The following is a 23,355-nucleotide window of genomic DNA, read 5'->3' as shown; positions in this document are numbered from 1 at the left end:
TTAGGGCAGAATGATATTTTGTTTTTCACTTAGCACTCTTACTCTGTCTGAACACACTGCTTAGGTCATGCACACCCTGTTCTTTGACTGTTCCCACATTGCTGGGCTCCCAGATGTGCCCACTCAGCGGGTCAGCACTTTGCTTCCAGCCTGATGCTCTGAACAGAACAGCCAGCCTGTGTGTCTGGGCCACAGTGTGAAGTAGCCTGCTATTTGAATTTGTCCATCAACAAACTACTTACGCATTTAACTGAAGAGTTCAGAGGGAATGACCAATAGGAAGGGGAAGCACTCAAGTGTCCAGTGTTTTCCTAAAATAGAGTGGTTTTAAGTATGTGTCTTTGTGAAGACTTGTCATAGACACTTGTTTTTCTCATTTTCATTAGCTTGTGGAGTCAGATTTGAGTGATGACAGTAAAGCATCTTTCGTGAGTGGGGAAGATGATGATGATGATGAAGAAAAGGCAACACCTCGAAGAAGCAGGTCTAGAAGAAGCAGTATTGGTCTTCGAGTAGCCTTTCAGTTCCCCACCAAGAAACTGGCAAAAAAAGCTGATAAGAACGGTTCTTCAGAGCCCCTGCTTTCTGGGTCACGTTTACAGGACAATAAAAAAGCGATTCTTGGAAGGAAGACCAGCTGTAGGCAGGAGAAGGAAAGGGAAGACTCTGCCTCTGAGTCTGAGGACGACTCCCGGGATGAGGGTCAGGAGAGCTCGGATGCTCTGCTGAAGAGGACCATGAACATCAAGGAGAACAAAGCCATGGTGAGTCTGCGTCCTGGCTCCCGATGCCGGGTTCCCGGGGCTGCACCCCCCACAGCTGCCACTGCTGCTGTCAGGAAGCCTACTCTGGGCTTTGTGGGTCCTCCCTCTTTTCCTGGCCTTGTAGCAGTCATTGCCTGATTAGCTCTGGTTTGGGAAGAGACTGCTAGGACCTTCCACGGTGCCCTGGTCTCACACCAGTTACTGTTGATCAAATTATGTTGCAGATGTGCAGTGGTTTAGAGACAAAAGAGACCTGTTCCCAGCGAAAGGTAGCAACATGTAAATAGGGGTGTCCTGAAGCCCACCGAACAGTTACTTGTGCAGGTCAGACAGGCAGCTTTCAGCCTAGCTGTTGCACTTTGGAGATATAAGGGGAGGAATGAAAGGGGTCTAGGTATTAAAACACTGGAGGAGTTCTGAATCACTTCATAAATTCATGGAACAAAGTGAAATCTTCATGTGGTCAGTAACTAGTTTGCTTCATAATTTTATATATACAGAATTTTAAAAATAATTTTACCAAACACTTTTAGTATTTTGGTATACTTATTATTTTCTTCTAAAAAAAGCATAATGATGCTGTATAAGCAGTTTTAGAATATGTCTAATGAGTTACTTAAGGAAATACAAAATTTAATGTAAATTTTACTTTTGGGTAAAGTTTATCTAGAGACATAGTAGTGTTTAGCTAAGGAAAAGTTTTAGGATTGTATCTCTGCATCTTTAAAATGAGAACTATGTTCTTCACAATTTTGTTAGTGACACCCATACATCTATTTGATTGGCATTTAATGCCTGTTGTTTTGGTATTTTTAGGAATATTTTCATAAATTACTTTCATTGATGAGAAATTAACCAGCTTGAAGAATAGTGTTTTAGAGGTCTCAGTAACTGTCAGAATGGTCTAGTTGGGCATTTTCTGTTTTGAACATGATGAAACTTCATTTGGGTGGGCAAAATCCACCAGGGTCACACTGGGAATTAGTGGCTCAGTCCCGATTCTGACCGTATGCTCCAGGCCTTGATCCTTCCAGGACAGTTTTCATCGTGTCTGGTCCTTATATATAAGGAACAGACATAGATTTTATTCCTCTGATAATTTCAGCATCTCACCTTTGAGATAAAAATCTTTACACGAGGTTAAAAATATAACGACTCTTCAGATCTTACGTAAACTACTCCGGTTTTTCATGGCTACAAACTCCAAGACTTGTGTTAACCTGTTAGATGAAGTAGACTTAGTAATATTTATGCAAGACTCTCTATTTTTTCTGAATTTAGCTTGCTCAGTTATTGGCGGAATTGAACTCGATGCCTGATTTCTTCCCGGTCCGAACCCCAAACTCAGCTTCTGTAAGTGGATCTCCTTGTGTGTACTGTCTGCAGTATTCACACACACACTCCACGGCCAGACGGCCTTCATTCTGGAAAGCAGCCAGTTGCATGCCTGTGTCTGTGCTCTTCTTGCAGAAGAAGAAGACCTCGAGGCGGGCCTTCTCAGAGGGACAGGTCACGCGGCGGACCAACCCGGCCCGGAGCGCGCGGCCCCCCGAGAAGTTCGCCCTGGAAAACTTCACCGTGTCAGCTGCCAAGTTCGCAGAAGAGTTTTACGGTTTCAGAAGAAGGAAGACAGTGAGCGGGGTATTTTATGAGTATAATGAACCAATGCTTCTTTGTCTAAGCCAGTGGTCCTCATGCAGGAGCGTTCATCACGGCCTTCTGGGGCTCGGTGAGGGCGCCGAGCGGCTGACCCGGTAGGTCTGCGGGAGCTGAGACGGCCAAGCTCTCAGCTGCCCTGGGTGCTCCTGTGGGCACACTTGGGTAAGGACCTTGAGCTTGCACTTGGTCTGAGCTCTAAGCCATTTAGGCTGTCTGGTGCCTAAACTGACTAGCTCAGTGGTTAGGGCTCCAGGTGGCTTCAAGGTTTTGCTTTTGGGAACGTACAGGATTACTCCCAGTCTTTCTGCGTTAGGAATGGGGAGTTTTGAGAGCTTTCTGTCTGGAACAAGAAACTCTGGACCCTGTTTGTGGCTGTTCAGTGTGGGTCAGTCCTCAGAGTAGCTGGTGACATCCATTGGGCAGGGACCCTGAGTTTCTGATTGGTCATTCTGTGTCACCTTGCCATCCAGGAAGTTTGACACTAAGGATAGGAGCTCAGCAAATGACTAAAGGCACGAATGATTTCAGGGAGATAAAAGAGGGACCGAGTTACTCTGGATGGTCCTAGAGCTCTGAGGAGTTTAAAACTTATTAGTATTTTTTTTTTAACCACGGAAAGCATCTCATGTCCAGTTCTGCTTTGGCTCTTTCTGCAGGGGAAATGCCAGGGGCACCGCCGACGCCGCTGTGTGTCTTCGTTTCGGCCAGTGGAGGACATCACTGAAGAGGACTTGGAGAACGTGGCCGTCACTGTTCGGGATAAAATCTATGATAAAGTTCTGGTAAAGTGATCTAACAGCTGGTTGACATCACTGTGGCTGTTACGGGGACTCCCAGGCACTGGTATCTGAACTGCCTGCTTGTAAACTGCCTGGGCTTAGGCCCTTGTGCCGTCTGTCTCCCCAGGGCTCGGAGGTGGGCTCTGAACTGGAGCAGCTTTATCTGGGCAAGCAGAGATGGCTTAGTGCAGTAATTCTCGTCAGGAGAGAGGGCTCTCTGGGGGGTAGCAAGCAGGGGTATAGTCTGGAAAATCACATTTGTAATTGTTATATTTTAAGTAGATAGTTTTTATGTTTTAAGCATTGAAAAAATAATGCTTTTATAACCAACAGAAATATATTTACACTGAATTAATATATTTACCATGTATTAATATAGTGAAATATTGGGAAATATATGTGTAACATATTTATGTAACCAACAGAAACTGAAGTTTGACAGAATATCTTCTGTAGGTAGGAAATGTTTTAAATGTTTGTTAAATGGTGATGTAGAGAATGGCTTGTGGTATTTTGCATCATTTTTAGATAATAGGACAGTGTCTTAAACAGTATTATAAGGTTTTCGATGTAATTGCCAACATTTTAAAACCGGGAGATCTTACCCTGAATGGAACCAGATTGCTGGGAGCTGGGCTTGGAGCCATGTGATGCTCTGGGGGTCTGCCATCATCATTCAGTCACCCCCATCATTTCTGCCCACCTGATCATTCCATTTCTCCCAGGCTCCCTCCTCGGGCTGTCCTCTGGCCCCAGGGCTGAGTGCTCAGCCTACCGGAGGGCGCCAGGGTTTGGACCAGAGACACAGCCACGCTCAATTCTAGAGGAGAGGCCGGGTACCCCCCCCCGAACCCCGTGCTCACCACTCGCTGCCTTCACCCGCAGGGTAACACGTGCCATCAGTGTCGGCAGAAGACCATTGACACCAAGACAGTGTGTCGGAACCAGAGCTGCGGTGGTGTGCGGGGGCAGTTCTGCGGGCCATGCCTGCGGAATCGCTACGGGGAGGACGTGAGGTCGGCGCTGCTGGACCCGGTAGGGACTGTGTGCGCCTTCATCCTGAGTCACGGTGTGAAGGGAACGAGCTGAGGCTGGGGCTCTGGGACCCTTTGTCAGGGAACTGTAGCCCCCTTACCACTCTCTTCTCCTCCTGCCTCTTGAGACTGGCAGAAATGCAAGAGAGACTTTCCTTCTAGAAAGAACAGGCTGACCAACACACAGGACAGTAAAAAGAGTGTGTTTCATCTTCCAGGGTCAGAGCCCAGCTTTCTTAAGAGTCATGTTTGTGCAGGTGAACCCGTGCCCTTTCCTCGGGCACCGTCACTTACCTTGGATTTACCCAGGGCCAGGCCGGGGGCAGGTGTATTGCCCTGTAGGGTGCTGTGTGCCCCACATGCTAAGATTTCACGTCAGTGCAGTTTACGTATGCTGTTACTCTTAACCTTGAGAGGTGGGTATAACACCTCCCCCAGCTTGGCTCCCTCTGTACAGTAAGACAGTACATAGCACGCTGGCCAGTGTGTGTGCCCTTGCACCTGGTGCAGGGTCTGTGCTCACAACCACCGCACTGCTGGACCAGGGTAAGTAGACTGTCCCCAGTTTGCAGCTGAATGTCAACTGCTGCTCCGAATAAGTGAGCTGAGAAAGCCTGTGCTCTGAAAAGCAGGGCTGACTTCCCAGGCATGTGATTGGAGTGGTCCACCTTTCTGGGCCTTTTTGAAACAGGCAGAAGGAAGGAGACAGTAGTGCATGTCACAGGGTGAAGGATTAGCTGACTGATCTCACGTGACTAAGGACTGGGGATGCGGCCGAGCGAGCCAGGCTTGGTAAGGGCGTCGTCTTGTCCTGTCACTAACGGGGCATCGCTGCCGCTCTGCTCCCCCAGGACTGGGTGTGCCCTCCCTGCAGGGGCATTTGCAACTGCAGTTACTGTCGGAAACGCGACGGCCGCTGTGCCACAGGCATCCTCATTCACCTGGCCAAGTTCTACGGTTACAACAACGTGAAGGAGTACCTGGAGAGGTAAGCCTCACAAATCAGAACGGAGGGTGTGATTCCCGGGAGCGGGAGAGGGGAAGACCGTGTAGGTGGGCCCCAGGGTGCCTCATCTCAGCCTGACTCTTAGAAGCCACCTCGAGTGTCGGCTGTGCTGGGTCTGTGTGTGTCGGGAATAGCAATGGAGTCTACAAGGCGGGGAGGGAGAGCCGTGAAGGCCAGAGAGCGCTTCTGACCCTCTGGGACAGAGGGGAGGCTGGGGTGCTGTGCGCAGGGGTGAGGAGGGCCTCCCTGCCGTGACCGGAGTGAAGGCTGGCCTTGTGTCGGGAGAACAGTTTGGGACTGGTGCCCTGGGGGTTGCTGCTGTGTCTCTGCCTCCGTGCCCCTAATGCTGCCTGTTTCTTCTCAGCTTACAAAAGCAGCTGGTGGACGACAATTAGGAGAACCAGCCCGCTCACCGTGGAGCACTCGAACAAGACATGCCATTTGTGCCTAAGATTTCTTACGGTTGTTTTTTTTTTTAATACAGAAATTCTTTGTAGAGCTAAATGCTATATATTTTTTTTAAAGATTGTTTTTATACGCTTCAAAAGATTTCTCAGGAAGATGAGAGAGGAATCTGTATATACGCAGGCCTGTTTGTATGTTGAGTTATTAAAAGCATCTGCTGATGATTAAAAACCAGTTTAAAGGAGTGAAGTTCCAGGTAAGTCCTGGAGGAAACAGCATCGCAGCTCTTTATCTCCCAGACAGTAACTGGAGGCCAGGTCGTTACAGGGGTTACACCCCCTTTAGTTTATCATGAGTGACCATAGTTCAAACCCCATAGTCTAAGCTGCTCTGGGTTGTTGGACATTTATATTGAAGAATGCTCCTCTAAATTACAAAGTGCAATTAATCATGGACCTAGAGTTTTATTTTTGTTAAAACTTGAACCAAAAGTAGACTGTCACATTACCGACACTGGAGGCCTTGGAGGGCAGCTGCCTGGGGCCTGTGGCTTCTATATTTTAAAAGAATATATAAAGGCAAATTTAATTTAGAGATTTTGTTTATTATCTATAGAAACTACACTCCCATGTAGGGACCAGGAGACTTCCAGCCATATTGCTTTTTGAGTTACAGCGGAATTTTGATGAAAACGTGAGCTGCACTAATTTTGTGTTGCAGGATGGGGGAGTCGAGGGGTACTGGGGAAACGGACACATTTTCAATAGGTTTCCCATATTTTTTCTACATTTGCTTCTTTTTGTCCCTTTTCTCTACAAGGATGGTGTGTTTTAAAAAATTAATGCACATTTAATTTTCTTAGAAGTTACATAAGCCAGAATATGTTATGCCTCCCAGCAGGATAAATGACCACCCCCAGGAGCAATGACAGGTGCTCACTGTGGTCCAGCCAAGCCCGGGGGAACAGGGCAAGGGCTGCCTCACGCCTCCAGCAGCAGCGCCACGCCTGCCAGGACCCACTTGGCCGCCTTGTCTTTGCTCTTTAGCCTGAAGGTCCAGACGTAGTGGGGACCTCTCCTTTTGGTTTTGTACACAGGGCACGCATAGGTGTGTTGGGTTTCCTGTCTGTCCACTGGTATGGCTTTTGCAAAGATGACTGGCATTGCGGACCTTAACTCCTTGAGGCGGGCATCCACAATGGTTCCTGACTGGCTGTCCCATCTGGCTCCTGCAGGAGACACACGAGTTATAACCATGCTCCTGTTGGTACCGCTTCTGTACCTGTTGTACACAATAAATATTCTGGTTTTGTCACTTTGCTGCGTGTCAGTGGCTTCCTTGCCAAGATGGGAGGGAGGTTCATTACTTGCTGACTAGGAACCACACAGACACCGTAAGCATAGATTTGTTGTTGTGTCCGACTCTCTGCACCCCCTTGGACTGTAGCCCACTAGGCTCCTCGGTCCGTGGAATTCTCCAGGTAAGAATCCCGGAGTGGGTTGCCATTTCCTACTCAAAAGCATAGACTCATGTTCCCATGCTAACCCCTGAACTTTCCTGTGAACAAAAAACTAAATCATTTGAATTCAAAAGGTTTGCAAAACTTACATGAAAACAGGTTCTGTGAGAATCCAGACCCAATAAAGCAAGTTAGTTTGTCCTTTCTTTTAAAAAAATAGTGAAAAAAAATAGTGAATCTGCATGCTTGTGGACAGCGTAAGAAATCTGCAGTTCACCACGTTCCCTTCCCACTGCACCTTCTCTTAGTTCAAGTTCAGGTCACCTGTTTAAATGTCTGTAAAGTGACAAGGAGCATCTTGGCAGAGTCTTGGAAATACTTTCTCCAAGAGCCTTCCAGGAGAAGAGGAAATGTTTTACAAGATAAGAAGAATGCATGGCTGAGTGGAAAATGTTCATCTTTACCTTCAGATTTGGCTCCCACTGGACACACATCTTACCATTTTAATTATCTGAAAGCCAGAAGTGAGGTAAATAAGCACTAGTGTGAGTGAGAAATGGAGTATTGTGGTGTGTTAGTTCTCAGTTGTGTCCGACTGCGACCCCCTGGGCTGTAGCCCGCCAGGCTTAATAAGCAAAGGACAAATACCAACTTGAACCCAAGTGTGAAAGGTTCTGTGTGCAATAGCCCTGCATGTGCTCCTGGGGGCCTCTTACCTTCCATGAGGAGCCCGTGGAGGTAAGCACCTTCCCTGGGGGGGTGCCCGTACTCCTCCTTTGTTTTTTTGGTAATGTCAACAGTCAGGCACATTTTGTCCAGTGGCCACTCATTCTTTCGAGCCGTGGTCTGCATGATCGCTGTTGGAGGAGGAGGGACAGGTGTGAGCAGGAGGAAGCCACATACATAAGATTCTCTGGAGCCACCAGTGAGCAGAGCGTCCACCCAAAGTGAGCGCTGGTCCCATGGGGTGTTCGGGACATTACCTGCCTGGCTGCACTAGAGCAGAGGTGGGAACGAAGGCCAGACCATCCCTGGCCTTGTGGATGGCGCTTTAGTGGAAGAGCAGTGCCCGAGTGCCGCTGGCTGGTTGCTTTGGCTTTTGCACCAACTCCCGTGGCCAAGCACAGCTGCGTGAGACTGTGGGCCTGATGGAGGACGGGTACTGCGTGACCCACATCCACCCGCCCGGCTCCTCCTGTCCTGCCTAGGCAGTGGTCACCGCGTGAGGACGGGTCACCAGAGCAGGGGAACAGCTCCAGGGACATGAGGCTGGGGTTCTGCTCGGGGCATTGCTCCGTCAGCATCAGGGGCTGCCCCATCCCAGCTCTTGCCTGTTAAGAAGGACTGAGGGTTGAAGAAGCCAGAAAGCCACACCACAGCCGGAAGGGCGAGATCTTGTGTCCAGGAGTCCAGTTCCCGGCATCGCAGGAGGAGGTCGTTAAACCTGGGGAGCAGAAGATAGGAAGAAACAAACGTGCTTTCAGGACTAAAGCTTTCCAGTAAGATTAGATTCTGGGGATGAGGGGGTGCTAAGAGGGGTGGTAGAGAGGTTCAGAACCTGGTAACCTGTGAAACTGTTACCTGATGACCAGGTAACAGAATCGTCTGTCCCCTTAAAGTGTTAGAAACACTGGCAAATGTGTGGAAAACTATTTACTCAACCACTGTTTCACTTAGATCCTCCAAGGGACCCCCCAGTGACATGTGGTGACGCTACATGGTAGCCGTATGTGATCTGGGCTGACGGGGTGCACAGGGGAGCATCCCTGTGTGTCTAAGGATGGGCAGGGGAAGGCGCTGATGACTCTTGTACGACCAGAGCCCCCAGGAACAGCAAGGGCAGGAGAACATGTGATGGCCTCCACACAAGCAGTGGTTACCTGAAAGTAGGGAAGGAAAAGTTATCAAGGGGACCAACCACCTTCCATCCATCGTGAGCCTGTAGTTTGAGAAACTGCTGTGTTTCCAACATGTCCTCTTATTCTATCAGCACAACAGTTACTCGAGGTAGGAAGCATCTGAAACATCCCTGTGCGGAAACCAGCTCACAGAGGCTAAGGAAAAATGAACTTCCATAAAATTAGGAGAAGCCTTGATAGGTAGGTTTTAAAGGGCTGCTGAAAACGGGGGAGATGGAGCACAGAGCAGACAGCCCAGCCTAAATGCCTGGGGGACAGTTCTCCAGGGTGGGGTCTCTCCCAGCCAGCTTGGCTGCGTCCTGGGGCCTACGGCAGCAGGCTGAGTGAAGACCTCATGCCCACAGACCACCACCTGGAAGAAAGGATAAATGCTCACACTTGAACTTGGCTGACAAAGACAATTCCTACCAGCTTAGAACTTGGCTCTGGGCCCTGCCCCATATTAAATTTTTCCAGATAGCTGGTTTAGGGAAAACATACTTGTAGATAGATGCCACAAAGAAGAAAGGCAAGGAACAGGAAAAGCAAAGATAGGAGAAAAAAAACAAAGCTCGAGATGTGAAAGAGGATAACACTGCAGCAACCAGTTTTTCTAATGAAGTGCACATGTAACGAGAATATGAGTTAAAACTAGTAAGGTAAGAAAAAGTGAGGCAATTAAGTTGGAAGAAAATCTCAAAAAGACAGTTATAGAAATGAAAGCAAAAAGTTAAACAGCATAAGGCAGAATAATAAGGAAAGCAAAATGAAATAGAAAAGAGTTAGAGTTGGAGTGAAAATAAGATGAATGCTGAAACATTTGTTAATACAATTCTAGAAAATTTGAGTTTTCTTAAGTTACAAATTTGAATCATCATAATCAGGGACATGTTGTAAGAAAATGTGACACATAATACTTACTAAGATACAGACTGTGGAGATAGAGAATCCCCTGGAAAGCCAGGAAAAAATGAAGTCTTTTTATAAACGGAAAAAAATCTGTTAGCTTCAGGCAGCATTTGATCATAGAATAGAATAACGCCTATGAAGTCCTCTGACAACGAATGGGTTAAATTACTTTTATAATCAGCCAAACTGTAACTTGAGTCTAAAGACAACTGATTATATGGCATGAAAAACCACCCACAAATCCAATCAACCAGAAGGAAGGGAACCCAAAAATCAAAAAGAAGAGGAATGTTAAAAATCAAGACTTTTAATATGTATGTTTAAACTTTAGAAAACTAGGTCAAGTGCTTTTCCCTCCCTTCAAAATATGCAATGTGAAACCAAAAATTGATTTTGGACAGTGATTTTTTTTTTTAATATTTTTTTAATCCAGGGGAGAAACAGCAGACGAGAATAGGAGACAGAGATACAATGACAATCAGCCAGAAATGACAGCCAACCAGAACACAGACACACACAGACTGACAGAGGGCAGTCCAGGCAGGCGAAGATAAGGCACCATTTGAAGAAAGAAGGGCTAAGAAACAGATGACGTAGAGAAAAAACATGGATGCCAAGGAGGGTGTGCGTGATGTGTGTACACTACCATATATGAAGTAGACGGCTGGTGGGAGCCTACTGTATAGCATGGGGGGAGATGCAATCTGTGGGACATGCATTAACCTTAAAAACGCATTCTAATATGTATCTGGTGCAGACAAATACTGTTTGATTCTGCATATTACCAGGTACCTAGTAACAGTCAAATCCACAGAGTCAGAAAGTACACTGGTAGATGGTGGGGTGGGGATGGGGACATAGAGATTCAGTTTGGAAGGTGATGAATGATGGTGAGAGATGCACAGCAATGTGTATGTACTAAGTGCCACTGAAATGTACAGTTAAATATGGTTAATATAGTCTTTTATATTACATGACTTGCCACAATAATTTCTTTTTTCAAAAAAGCAGGGCTAAGAATTTTAAAGGGTGGAAAGAATTGTGGACTCAGATTTATAACATCACACGGTATCAAGTAGCATGCCTTTTTAAGAGACCACACCTAAACACATCGGTAAAAATGACAGAACATTAATACACTAGGAGTTAAGAAAAAAAATCTTAAAAAATTTCCCAAAGAGAGTAACTTAGTGGTAGAGGAATGGCAAGTATTTATGCACAGACTCAACGAGCCACAGTAAGTGCCAGAAGACCCCCAGTTACAGAACACTGACATTTGGAGGGAGAATAATCGTTATCCAGAATTCTACTTCCAGGTAAACTGCTCATCAAGAGTGAGAGGGCAGTAGAGAGAATTCAGACACGTACCCTCTCCCCGCCACACACCCTGAAGGCCTGCTGTGTGCCTCGTCCTTCGGCACAGTGAAGGGGGGACCCCTACTGCTGCTCTGCTGTGGTTTCAGTGAGGAGTGGCATTTCTGCCTTCTGCAGCTGAAGTCCAGAGACAGTCTGACTGAAGTTAAGCTTATTCAGCAGCTCAGAGGACCTCAAGCCCCGTTTTTTTCCTTTCCACCTTCTGCAGTCCTGACCACATGGCCCCAGGATGGCCACCACGTCCTGAGTTTATGCCAACTGGGAAGGGGCTCACTTTTATTTTAGGATTAAAAATAAATAGGACCCCGTGCAAAAGATGTAAAAGATGAGGAAGGAAAGCAAGCGGAAATACCTAAAGTTTTGCAAATACGCTCTCTCAGGAATACCTCTTTGGGGACGAGAGTCCAGCAGGGCAGTTCTTACTGTGTCTGTAGTGACGGTGGGGTCTCCGGATATGCCCTTTGTGGGGATGGGAACAAACAGGTGGCTGGGCTTTCCAGTTAGTCATCTGACATTATTTTTGAAAGTGTGTAGTAGCTGAATTATGACAACTCTTTACAGGTGATGTGGGTAAGATATAATGTTACAAACTTCTAACATTTTTCTGAATGGTCTATATTCCATACCACTGCAGTTTTACAACCGCATTTTCTCAAACATACGTCAAACTTAACCACAGGCCATTTTCTGCAGATGACTTTACTCTGTCAAAGTATCCTAAAAAGATCCCCAAGGGACAGTCTGTCAGTAGCAAAAGTAAGTCTTGAAAGGTCTTTTTGCCTTAAAATTATAGAATCTCATGACAGAAGCTTGAACGGTTTTTCCTGTATTTATCATGTTTACAAATTACCTATAAACCACTTCTATAAAAGAATTAAAACTTGGATTGTCTTAGGATAAACATGTCAGTTGTCTGTAGAGATGTTAGTAGTAGTTCTTCCTAAGTCATAAGGATTAGAAATGTTTATTTGAAAATTAAAACACTGGAAAAAAGCAGCAAAGAAATCGACACATGCTATTAACTGGAAATAACTCCTGATCATAAACAAAAATAAAATTATGGTGGTTTAAAATAAAGTTTAACTATAATTCCAGACTGGAAGGAGGGTAAAATGGCGGAAGAAAACAGTATTGGTGTCACAGTGAGTTAGAAAAATCAAGTGTGTATGTTACAATGTCAAGTCTTCCTGAAATAATAGAAATGGTACAAGGATACACATGATAAACTCACAGAAGCTAGAAGAAGTTTGGAAAAAAGAGGCTAAGAAAAATATATAGAAATTAGGAATCAAAAGATAAGATTGGTGGAAATAAGTCTAAAGTTATCACTGTCATGAAATGTAAGTGCAAATGTAAATTCTTTGTGACCGGAAGTATAAAGTCCGCCTTTAGACATTCAAAGCATTAACGGAAACCCATGACTCTGCCGCAGTGCTTTCTGTCACCCGGCAGGCCCACAGGGCACCTTCCGCTGTGTTCCACTGTGCGGCCACTGGGAGTTCTCACCGGGCCTTCCAATTCAAGGATTGGAGTAGCATTCTGGTTAATGCAAGAAAAACTTAGGAACGTGAGGACAACAAATGTCCACGTGAAGAAAACCAGGCACAGAGACAGCCTCATGAAACTTGCTGTGCTGACTCACGAGGCCCAGCTGCGCTTGGCACCAGCCCTCAGGGAGCTGTAAATTTCTGCCCCTGACTCTGGCATGTCTACACAATCCTATTCACACAGCGAAGGCAGTGTTATCTACTGCTTACTGGGGTAAAAGTTCACTGTGAAATGCCATTAGTTACCACTGGCTTCAAAAATAAGGGTATAAGATGTGGTGAGCTCAAGGGTGCCTCCCCCAACCATTTAAATCCTAACAGCTCAATGAGGAAATTTTTTATCACTTTTCAGATGATAAACTGAAACAGGTCAGGTATTTTGTCCAAGATCAGACAGCCACTCAATGAGAAGCAGAATTCGATTCCTGCCATGACCCTAACTTGATTTTTGCCTTTGAAGTAACTTACCGAGGAAACTCAAATGAAACTGGAGGTGGTGTGCAGTTACGGCTGAATGTACTCAGCAAAGCACAATCTTTAGGGTGCCTATGAGGCATAATTCAGAAAACCAAACCAGCGCCGAGCTAGGGGGTGGGTGCTTACCACTGGGCCAGGCCGTACGTGGATGGATAAGCCAGGTTGCTCCAGGTTTCTGGTACCGCGTCGTAGCTCAGCGCAGACTGCTGGGCTTCCATGTCAGGAGATAGTGTCAGCTCCCCCTGGCAGGGAAGAAGACGGCTGCAGAGTAAAGATGTTTCATGTGGAGAAGCCTGCTCTAGTCCCGCTTTTAAACTTACCTTCAATCCAAGCTCTAACTGTTGGAGTGACACACGGATTTCCCGAAGGAGAGTGTTCATCCGCTCACATTCTTGTAAGCAAACAAGGGCATAGGGGCTTCTGTTTGGGTGTTTTTGCATTATCTCTGTCATGTTGAACTCTTCTGGAAGTTTCTCCAAAATGTCATCCAAGACATTCTTAACCTTAAATTGTGAACAAACACAAAGATGTAGCTCGTTTTCTGTTTCATTTTCGATCATGGTGATGGTATATCCGCTTATTTTTTTACGTCTAAGAATATATACTACAACTCCCGAAGATGCTTGCTAATGAGTTTAAAAGATGACTACCAACTCCCAGGAGGTGGGCAGAATGGCACAGCCAATGAAACCACATACAAGCCCCTGTGTCCTTGTCTTCTGAAGTAAAATACTGACTCAACAGCTGATGGCTGGGAAACGTGAACAAATAATAGCTGTTGGACTGGGGAACTGCGAACAGTTTAGACTATAAATCCGCCACATGGCAGAATCACTGAATTCACAGCTCCCTGAAAGATATGGATAAAGGCCTGGCATATATTCCTAAGTTGTTTTTCGAGGAAGCAGACGCCCCCTCCAGAAGACAACTACTGACCACAAAAACACAGACCCCAGGCTGGCTGAAACCAGAAGGCTGGTGATGCTTGAAACTCCACCTGATGCCAACCGATCCAAGCATCGTCCACAAGCGATTGTGCCCTGCTCTGTGAACACTGTAAGACTCTCCCGTCCAGGAGGGACACACAGACTTGAGGGCATCACCCTGCTGTGGCCCCCTTTGCCTGGCAAAGCAGTAAAAGCTGCTCTTTTCTACATCACCCAAACCTCTGTCTCTGCATTTCTATTCAGCACCACCACCAACCCCCTCAGCTCTCAAACAATGCAGCCCCCTCCCCTCTTGAACTCCCACAGTATAGTCAGGGAGGTGCTACTATTTATAGTTTACTTACTGTTAGCATTTAGGGAACAAAAGAAGTCTCATAACGACATTTAATTTGTTTATAAAGCCATGATCAGAACATGGAAAACCTCAATATTTGGGTAGTCCATTTTGCAATCCGCTAATTAAAAACAAATTATTTGAAAAGTCAAATGAACCAAAGAGGCCACTGTGACTCTGCTATGCTGCCCTTGCAGCTGACACATCTAAAAATTTGGGAGGCAGTTTGAATCAGTATTTTCAACAAGAAGGAAGCCCCTATCTTCTAGAGCTGTTGCCCTAAAGAAATGAAGGATTTATCCACTTGAGGACGAGCATATGTACATAGTACTCTGATGTGGATAGTAATTCTAACAATGCAGTTTTGCAGACCTGGGAAAACCAACGAACACCTGAAAATGACAAAAGACTGGAAGATACTCCCTGTCCTCAAGCCTCAGGCAGCTTTTCCCTCTCCTTGATTTCTTGGATTATGGCCTGGGGCTCTGATGAGATGCTTGCAAATTGCTTTAGTGCCCTGGCAGATAATTTATCAGATCCTGAAATCTTGAGCTCATTTATAGCAGCAGCAGAGAGTATGAAACAGTACAATTGAGAAGTTAGGTGAAAGAATGGCTTTGGGACTCAGCTAGAATCTGGTTTCCTTCAGTGGCGCTTTCAAGCTGTATGACCACAGCGAGTCACATAAGTTTATATCTGAAGTAGAGATCCTGGTATCAGTACTGATGCTCAGTACTTCCCAGGTGGGTCAGTGGTAAAGAATCCACCAGCCAATGTAGGAGACACAGGTTTGATCCCTCAGTCAAGAAGATCCCCTGGAGAAGGAAATGGCAACCTGCTCCAGTATTCTTACCTGGGAAATCCCATGGACAGAGGGGCCTGGTGGGCTACAGTTCATGGGGTTGCAGAGAGTTGGACATGACAGTGAATGAGCGCACACACACATCAATACCACTCAGAATTATAGAGGATCAAATGGCGTATCTGTAAAGCACTTTCCATAGCACCTATTAGATAAACAAAAACTGTACCTGGGAGAGGGCTACTGGTTTGCTTGTAGGAAATGCTGAGGTAGCTTTACCTTATTTGTTCTGTGTTTTTTTTTTTTTTTTTTTTTAATTTAATGATCAGCTTCCTTATTGGAAAGATTGAAGCCCTCTCAGAACTAGATGATGACCTCACATGCTCTCTGCTTCTATTAACGCTGTGTGTGCATGCTAAGTCACGAAAGTCGTGTCCAACTCTTTGTGACCCAATGGACTGTAGCCCGCCAAGCTCCTCTGACGATGGGGATTCTCCAGGCAAGAATACTGGAGTGGGTTGCCATGCCCTCCTCCAGAGGATCTCCCCAAGCCAGGGATCAAAGCTTATCTCTAACGTCTCTTGCATTGGCGGGCGGATTCTTTACCACTGAGCCACCTGGGAAGTCCCTGTTAACATTATAGATCGTCCCAAATAGATGAATTTTTCTCATGCATCTCTTTTCAAAATATCTAAATTATAAAATGTCTCAATGAATGGGCTTATTTCAAGAAATAGCTGAAAAATTTCAAGAAATAATATGGCAAGTTCCTGGGACCTCTCTATAATTAGATCTGATGTTTACTGTGTTCCCACAAACTGCATCCTTGATTGGTAATTTTTGAAAGAAAAAAGGTTAATTTACTGGGGAAAAATTTTTAAAATCCAGGTTTTTAATTAATGAGAAACAAGATTTTAAAGGTAAAAAAATTATTTGATGTCCATTTCTCATCCCCATATTCTACAGCAATAAATTCCTTCAAAAGAATAATGCTAGCCTCCCAAGAAAAGCTGAAAAAAGACACTCATAAAATGACAGAGCCAAAAACATACTGTATGAAAGACAAGCCACACATATGGAGAAGAAATTTGCAATACATATTCTTAATGACACATATCTAGAATACAGAGTTCATATGAATCAATAAGATAAACATTGATAACCAAATTAGAATTTGACAAGCAAATGGAACAAGTACTTCACACGAAGTTATATCCAAATGGCCATAAACATATAGGAAAAATGCTCAATATTATTCCTTAACTGAGGGAATGCAAAGTTAAAACCACAATGAAATATTATTCTTTAGAAGACCCCAAGGAGCAGGAACAACTGGAACTTATCATCCACACTGCTGGGGGGAAGTACAACTACTTTGTAAAAAGGTTTGGGAGTATCCACTAAAGCTGAATATTACTCCCTTGAGCCAACAGTTTTACCTCTGGGTATAAAGGAATGAGTATTATGAGAAGATACCTTTGGGAGGTACCTTTGTCTCCTGACAAAATACAGGAGTGTTCATGGCTGTGATAGTCATAATAGCAAGAAGCTAGGAAAAAGCCCAACACCCATTCACCATCGAAGGTATAAATAAAACATTATATATTTACATAGTAGAATACTGGGCTTCTTGTTGGCTCAGATGGTAAAGAATTCACCTGCAATGCAGGGGATGTGCATTTGATCCCTGGGTTGGGAAGATCTCCTGGAGAAGGAAATGGAAACCCACTGCAGTATTCTTACTTCGGAAATCCCATGCACAGAGGAGCCTGGTGGGCTATGGTTCATGGGATCGCAAAGAGTAAGACATGACTTAGTGAGTAAACCATCACCATCACCATAGTAGAATACTAAACAGATTAACCATCAGTCCATGTGATAATGTGGATGAATCTCACAAATTTAATGTGCAGTGAAAGGATTGGACATTAGTCAACTAGTACATCGTGTCTGAGCACATGTATTTGAAGTTAAAATGCTGGGAAAGCTAATCTGTGGTGACAGAGATAAGGAGAGAGGGTACCTTTGGCCTGCTCCAGGGGATCTTCCCAACCCAGGGATCGAACCCAGGTGGATTCTTTACTGTCTGAGCTACCAGGAAAGCCCAAGAATACTGGAGCGGGTCGCCTATTCCTTCTCCAGGGAATCTTCCCAACCCAGGAATCAAAACAGGGTCTCCTGCATTGCAGGTGGATTCTTTACCAGCTGAGCTACCAGGGAAGTGTCCTGGAGTGCTGGAGATAGCGATTATGTGTGTACACAAAGGTGAAATCCCTGAGCTGTGCATGTAGGATTAGTGTGCATCAGCGTACATATGACACACCTCAACAGAAAAGAAAAAGCGGCTGTCTACCCTGTCTTCTGTGGACTGTCCCAGCTCCTCGCTGCTCACTGCATTCCTGGGCTGCATCTCCAGCAAGGTTCTGAACAGCATGTTGGATGTGACCGTCAGAAATTCAATTTCAGCGTTCGGGTGGAGGCCATACAGCACTGGGCTTTCTGGAGGAAGCATCTCTTCTATGTACTGGTGGTAGCCTGAGTAATCCAGGCTGGGTGGAGCTGCAAATCCTGGTGCCAGCATCAGCTCATCATCAATCTTTAAGCCCAAAGGAAAAGCCAGTTATTCCAAATTGAAGTGGACATCAGTCTTCCCTTCCTAAGCAAACACCTAGGGAACAGCACAGTGCTAGCTAGAGGGCACACTCTCCTCAGTATCTCATGACCCTCTTGTAATCAATCGCTTTGCTCCATGTATGGTACCTGGCTGACCTCTGTGGAGGAGTCCAAGGAACACACCTGAATCTATCCCTTAGAAGGGGTAACAAAATATATGCACACAAAGGGAACGGACTGGTGCTGAGTCATCTACTGAGTTCTGGCCACCCTGTTACATGTTTGCAGTCATTGATTCTCCCCATATATCCCCATTTTGCAGAGAGAAAATTGAGGATTCAGAGTACCTTGCCCAGGCCTATGTTTGATGTTAATCTTAATTCTGAACTCATTTTAGTATGACTTCATAGTACTTTCCACAATACTACTTCAAATTATTTTATATATTATACATATGGATTTTGTAAGCATGCATGATTATATGTGCATATCTTAAAAAAGGTGTATGAGTGTGTGTAATGCACATGTTATAGGATAGTATGCACTATAATTCAAATGAATGTGACTTCCCCATGACTGAGCTTCTCAAGGCAGTCTGTGTAGCTCATCTCAGGATTTGTAGACCTGAGGCACATACTGGTACCCCCTCTATAGTTGCCTAATAAGAGGCTGGAGTCATCAGGTATTAATCATGCCCACCCCTTCATTCAGGCTGGGACAAGGGTATATGTTCTACCTGGAGGAATGTTCTATGTTCTCAACCAAGGTCAGGTGAACAGCAATACCAGAACGTCTAATGTTAGAATGCAGTGCTTCAAAATGTAAGCACAGCTGTGATGACCTGGATGGGTGGGATGGAGGGGGATGGGAGGGGACATTCGGATACACACAGCTGATTCGCTTCCTTGTACAGCAAAAGCCAATGAAACATTGTAAAGCAGCTACACCCCACTTTAAAAAAATTAAAAAAGGATTTATGGGCTTCCGTCTCTAACCAGCTGTAAATAGTGTCAATCAAGCACTTATACTTTTCTCGTTAACTCAGTATATGCTCTGATACTTTTCCCTGATTTGTTCTTTAGTTCCCACGGGACCATTATACTTTGGTTTTAATTTTCCCAACCTCTCTTGCTGTAAATTCTGTCTAAATGCACTTAAATGCACAGGGGATACCAGTTTTTAAAGACTGTCACCTAATGTAGTTATTTTATGCCTAGATTTTAAAAAATTTTTATTATTATTTTATTATTTTGTTTTCTGAAAATGGGGTTTATCTCTGCAATTGTGTATTTTTATGTTTTCTGGTCTCACTATCGCCTGGAGACAAAGTGACTATTCATTAATTCATTCCATCATTTGAACAGATTACCTAGTGTACCCCAATAAGCTGTGGAGGTACAAGAGATTCATACAATGTAGCTCTTAAGGAACTCAGAGTCTAATGGAGACAAAACGTGTGATTTTCTACACGGTCATGTCGTCAGTGAGTGTCAGCATTTCATCCCTGCCTTCTCAAGCCTGCAGCCCCACAATGCCTAGGAGCCCACATCCTTAGGGATGGTGGTGCACATCTGCTTTCCTGAATTCCAAAAGCCGTTTTAAATATTAAAGTCAGCATTTTTGTTTTTATTTTGTACCAAGATAATTTTGAAATTATCCAGTATTTCATCTTGCCAGAAACAGACCTTGACCCAATAAATATGAAAAGGAGCATCGTGGACTATCTTCATTAACTATATCCATTCATTTGGTTTGTTTTATTCAGGTATTCAGATTTTCTACCATTTCATATTTATATATAAAAATAAGCAACATTTAAATTTCACTCGATTCACCATGACCAAAACAAAACCGTGAAGCAGATTTAAACTCACCGTTACTTGATAGATATGTTAGCTAAAATAAAAACATGGGCACAAAATATGAATACGAAAACCAAATGTTAGACTAAATATATCCAAGCCAGAATTTATCCCTATAAACAAGGACTTAGTTTTCCCTATTAGTGTCACTAGTTACAAGAAATTTTAAGAGCAACAGGCTAAATTATCTTTCAGTACAGCCAAAAACAGAGTTTCAAGGAGAGAAAGTAACCAAACCATGGAATCATTTGGAACTTTCAAAATGCTCGGGGACTGGACATATGTGTGACTGCATATTCATATAATGTGGGTAGGAATGCAAATGATCTACGCTTTCTGGAAAGACTTAGGCAGTCTGTTTACTAGTGGGTGAAGAGGGCCTTCTTTCTGTATACTGGACAAGGAGTGAAGTCAAGGAAAACAGCAAAATCAAAGGGAAGGATTAAGTTTATAGCTAGATAGATCTGGTTCAGTTCCCATCTTTGAGTGGTTAGGTGGCCTTAAAAAAATGACTGTTTATCTGAGTTTCAATCTTATCAGTAAAGTGGGGTTCATAACAGCAACCTAATGATGATGGCTATGAGAATTCAATGACAAGTCTACAAATAGCTGGGCTTCCCAGGTGGCGCTAATGGTAAAGAACCTGCCTGCCTGTGCAGGAGACAAGAGAGACAGGCAGGCTCCATCTCTGGGTCAGGAAGATTCCCTGGAGGAGGGCATGGCAACCCACTCCAGTATTCTTGCCTGGAGAATCCCATAGACAGAGAAGCCTGGCAGGCTACAGTCCACGGTGTCACACAGAGTTAAACAGGACTGAAGCAACTTTGCACACATGCACGCAAATAGCCAGGCACACAGCAGCCTTTTGCAAACATTAGTTTTGGTTTTTCCTGCGCCCTAGAAAGAAGTGAGTATCCCAAGTACACATTAATTTCCTAGAAGGAAAAACAAAACTTGAGAATGTCCTACTGTAGGTCCCTACTGTGATGTCAAACAAGTACGACATGATAAGCGAGGCTTAGTTCACACAGGGACTTAAGTTCTCCTTCAATAAAACTGTGACGATGTGAACATACTCAATGAGCGCTAGGAATCCTGATTGTGTACCTAAGCCTTCTCCCATCCCATGTAAAGGCTTTTATGAAAAGCTGCTTCTCCCTGATGGGACTCTAACTCTCTCTGCACAATGGCCATCTGCCTTGCCTTTAGGGGAGAGTGTTTGATAAGCTTATTGTTACACCTCAAAGAATCAGTTGTTCTAAATTAACATGTCTCCAAAGAAGACTCATAAATGGCCAATAAGCACAGGAAAAGATGCTCAACATCATTAGTCTTCAGGGAAATGCAAGACACAATCACAGTGTTATAAAACTGCTTCACACCCACGGCAAGGATGTGGAGAGAATGGAACTCTCATATATTGCCAGTGGGACTATAAAATGATGCAGCCACTTTGGGAAACAGTTTGTTGGTTCCTCAAAATATTAAACATAAAGTTACCATATGATCCAATAATTTCATTTCTATGTATATACCCAAAAGAAGTGGAAATGGATGTCCATGCAAACACTTACACATGAATATTTATTCTACCATTATTCATGATAGCCCAAGGCCAAAACAACACAAATACTCATCAACTGATGAACAGATACATAAAATAGAGTGTGTTGATACACTGGAATATTATTTGGCCCCTAAAAGGAATAAAGTACTGATACCTGCTATAACACGGATGATCCTTGAAAACATTATGCTAAGTGAAAGAAGTCAGACACAAAAGACCAGATATTGTCTGATTCCACTTATGTGAAATGTCCAGAATAGGCAAATCTCCAGACAGAAAGATTGGTGATCAGCTGGGGCTGGGGAGTGGGGGATGTTGAGGACAGGATGGTGACTGACTACTAATGAGTCCAGAGTATCTTCTGGGGGTGACAAAGATGTTCTAAAATAGATTGCGGCAATGGCTGCATAACTGAACACACGAAAAACCTTTGGATTGTCCAACTGAAACTGTTAAATTTTATGGGACATGAATTATATCTCAACAAAGTATTTTAAGAGAAAGAATCAGTGGAACTGTGCTCAGGGAGAATGAACCTCCGCATTATGAAAAATCATCAAGAATTCCAGTCATCTCTGCAGAAATCAGCGCAGGGCACGCTCGGGTAGAATCGTTAGGAACTGGGAAAGCTAGGATCCTGCCATTCTGTTGAGTCTGTTTGATTGTCATTCTTTCACCTTCTCCTTCCTGGTAATTAATGAAAGGCTCACCTCCTCCACTGCCTCTCCAAGGAGCCCTGCTTATGAATAGAAGCTCCCAATTCACCGTGAGTCTAAACGAGTGTCTATGCTTGTGGACTTCTGAGTTTAAAAAGAAGAACAACAAAAGGCCCTGGCACCAAAGTCTGGGAGGGAAATTTCTGAAGGCTGAAGCATGTTTTCTACCTTGAGGGTACATTAGTGATTTTCTAGACGATACTCTTATTTCACAAATGAATATACTGAGGCACAGGATGGGCTGGCACGAAGCTGGACAGTACGCTAGTGGCAGAACCAGGACCAGGGTTCGGGTCTCCAGGACCGTCCAAGGTTATCCTCCCAGCAGCCACGCTGTGCCATCCCCCGTGCACAGGGCAGATGGAGGTCCGTCTGTGACACGTGCCCCGGGACTGCTGACAGTCAGCACTCCAGCCAGGGGGCTGCAGAGAATCCGGAGCCTGACTGCGAATTCAAGTCCTGATTTGGCTACTTGTGCAACTGTTTGAGCTCGCTGAATCCGGGTTTCCTCTGTGATGACTGGGATAACAGTATCTACTTTGCAGGACTGCAGTGAGAAGAGACAATACACATGAACTGTGTAATACAGACCCTTGGCACAGAGCAGGGGTTGATAAAATTTAACAAATGGCTTCCATAGTTATAGCTGCTGATTAATTATAAAGTACAGTCAAGTACAAAGTATACATTATGAAAATTTATACTCTGTAAGAGTAAAAATGTTTCCCATTTATTAGGCATTTTGTTCTAGCAATTTTGAAGCCTGACAGTGAACCCATGAGTTGGCCCATTCTTGTTCCACAGATGATGAACAGAGGCTCAGGTTCAGTGATGTAGCCACAACCGCACAGCAGACACAAAAGAACTGAATCTGAACCCGAGTTTTGTTTTTACTTCAAAGTCCAACTTCATGATTGTTAATATATGACAATTTCCAGATGACCTGATACCTTATTTTCCAAAAGTAATTTACTAAAAAAAAAAAAAAGAAAGTAATTTACTGTACTACTTGTTTAGCATTGCCAAGTATGCACCTCACATAAGAGAATTGTATTAATTCTAATTCCCTAACTTTGGCCAGGAACCTTCTTTTTTTTTTTTTTTTTAGCCAGGAACCTTCTGAAGCACAGGCCATCAGCCCTCTCTAAATCCAACCTCACTTACCCAACAAGAAACTCATCCATCTTCCCTAATAGGACAAAG

At 44.4% G+C, this 23,355-nt stretch overlaps 2 protein-coding genes across 7 annotated transcripts in view; one reads left to right on the top strand and one right to left on the bottom strand.

Moving 5' to 3' along the window:
- Window positions 1-6,965, top strand: part of CDCA7L (cell division cycle associated 7 like) — a 46,091-nt gene extending 39,126 nt beyond the window's left edge. For 2 of the 3 annotated variants that reach the window (XM_065938811.1, XM_065938810.1), the window contains exons 4-10: window positions 387-764; window positions 2,046-2,117; window positions 2,235-2,405; window positions 3,080-3,205; window positions 4,088-4,237; window positions 5,088-5,224; window positions 5,607-6,965. In XM_065938811.1, coding sequence (XP_065794883.1) covers window positions 387-764; window positions 2,046-2,117; window positions 2,235-2,405; window positions 3,080-3,205; window positions 4,088-4,237; window positions 5,088-5,224; window positions 5,607-5,637 — 1,065 coding nt within the window. In that variant the 3' untranslated portion in view covers window positions 5,638-6,965. The remainder of the gene's footprint in view (window positions 1-386; window positions 765-2,045; window positions 2,118-2,234; window positions 2,406-3,079; window positions 3,206-4,087; window positions 4,238-5,087; window positions 5,225-5,606) is intronic. The other variant, XM_065938813.1, reaches the window with a different exon arrangement.
- DNAH11 (dynein axonemal heavy chain 11) overlaps window positions 6,628-23,355 on the bottom strand; it is a 353,143-nt gene continuing 336,415 nt past the window's right edge. For all 4 annotated transcript variants that reach the window (XM_065938807.1, XM_065938805.1, XM_065938808.1 and 1 more), the window contains 6 exons: window positions 17,748-17,990; window positions 13,632-13,814; window positions 13,438-13,553; window positions 8,438-8,550; window positions 7,823-7,963; window positions 6,628-6,875 (listed from right to left, as the gene is read on the bottom strand). In XM_065938807.1, coding sequence (XP_065794879.1) covers window positions 6,628-6,875; window positions 7,823-7,963; window positions 8,438-8,550; window positions 13,438-13,553; window positions 13,632-13,814; window positions 17,748-17,990 — 1,044 coding nt within the window. The remainder of the gene's footprint in view (window positions 6,876-7,822; window positions 7,964-8,437; window positions 8,551-13,437; window positions 13,554-13,631; window positions 13,815-17,747; window positions 17,991-23,355) is intronic.

The sequence above is a fragment of the Muntiacus reevesi genome, chromosome 6, assembly GCF_963930625.1.
Source record: "Muntiacus reevesi chromosome 6, mMunRee1.1, whole genome shotgun sequence".
Lineage (NCBI taxonomy): Eukaryota > Metazoa > Chordata > Mammalia > Artiodactyla > Cervidae > Muntiacus > Muntiacus reevesi.
Note: the sequence above shows the minus strand (reverse complement) of the source record. Positions and strands in the feature narration are given on the sequence as shown.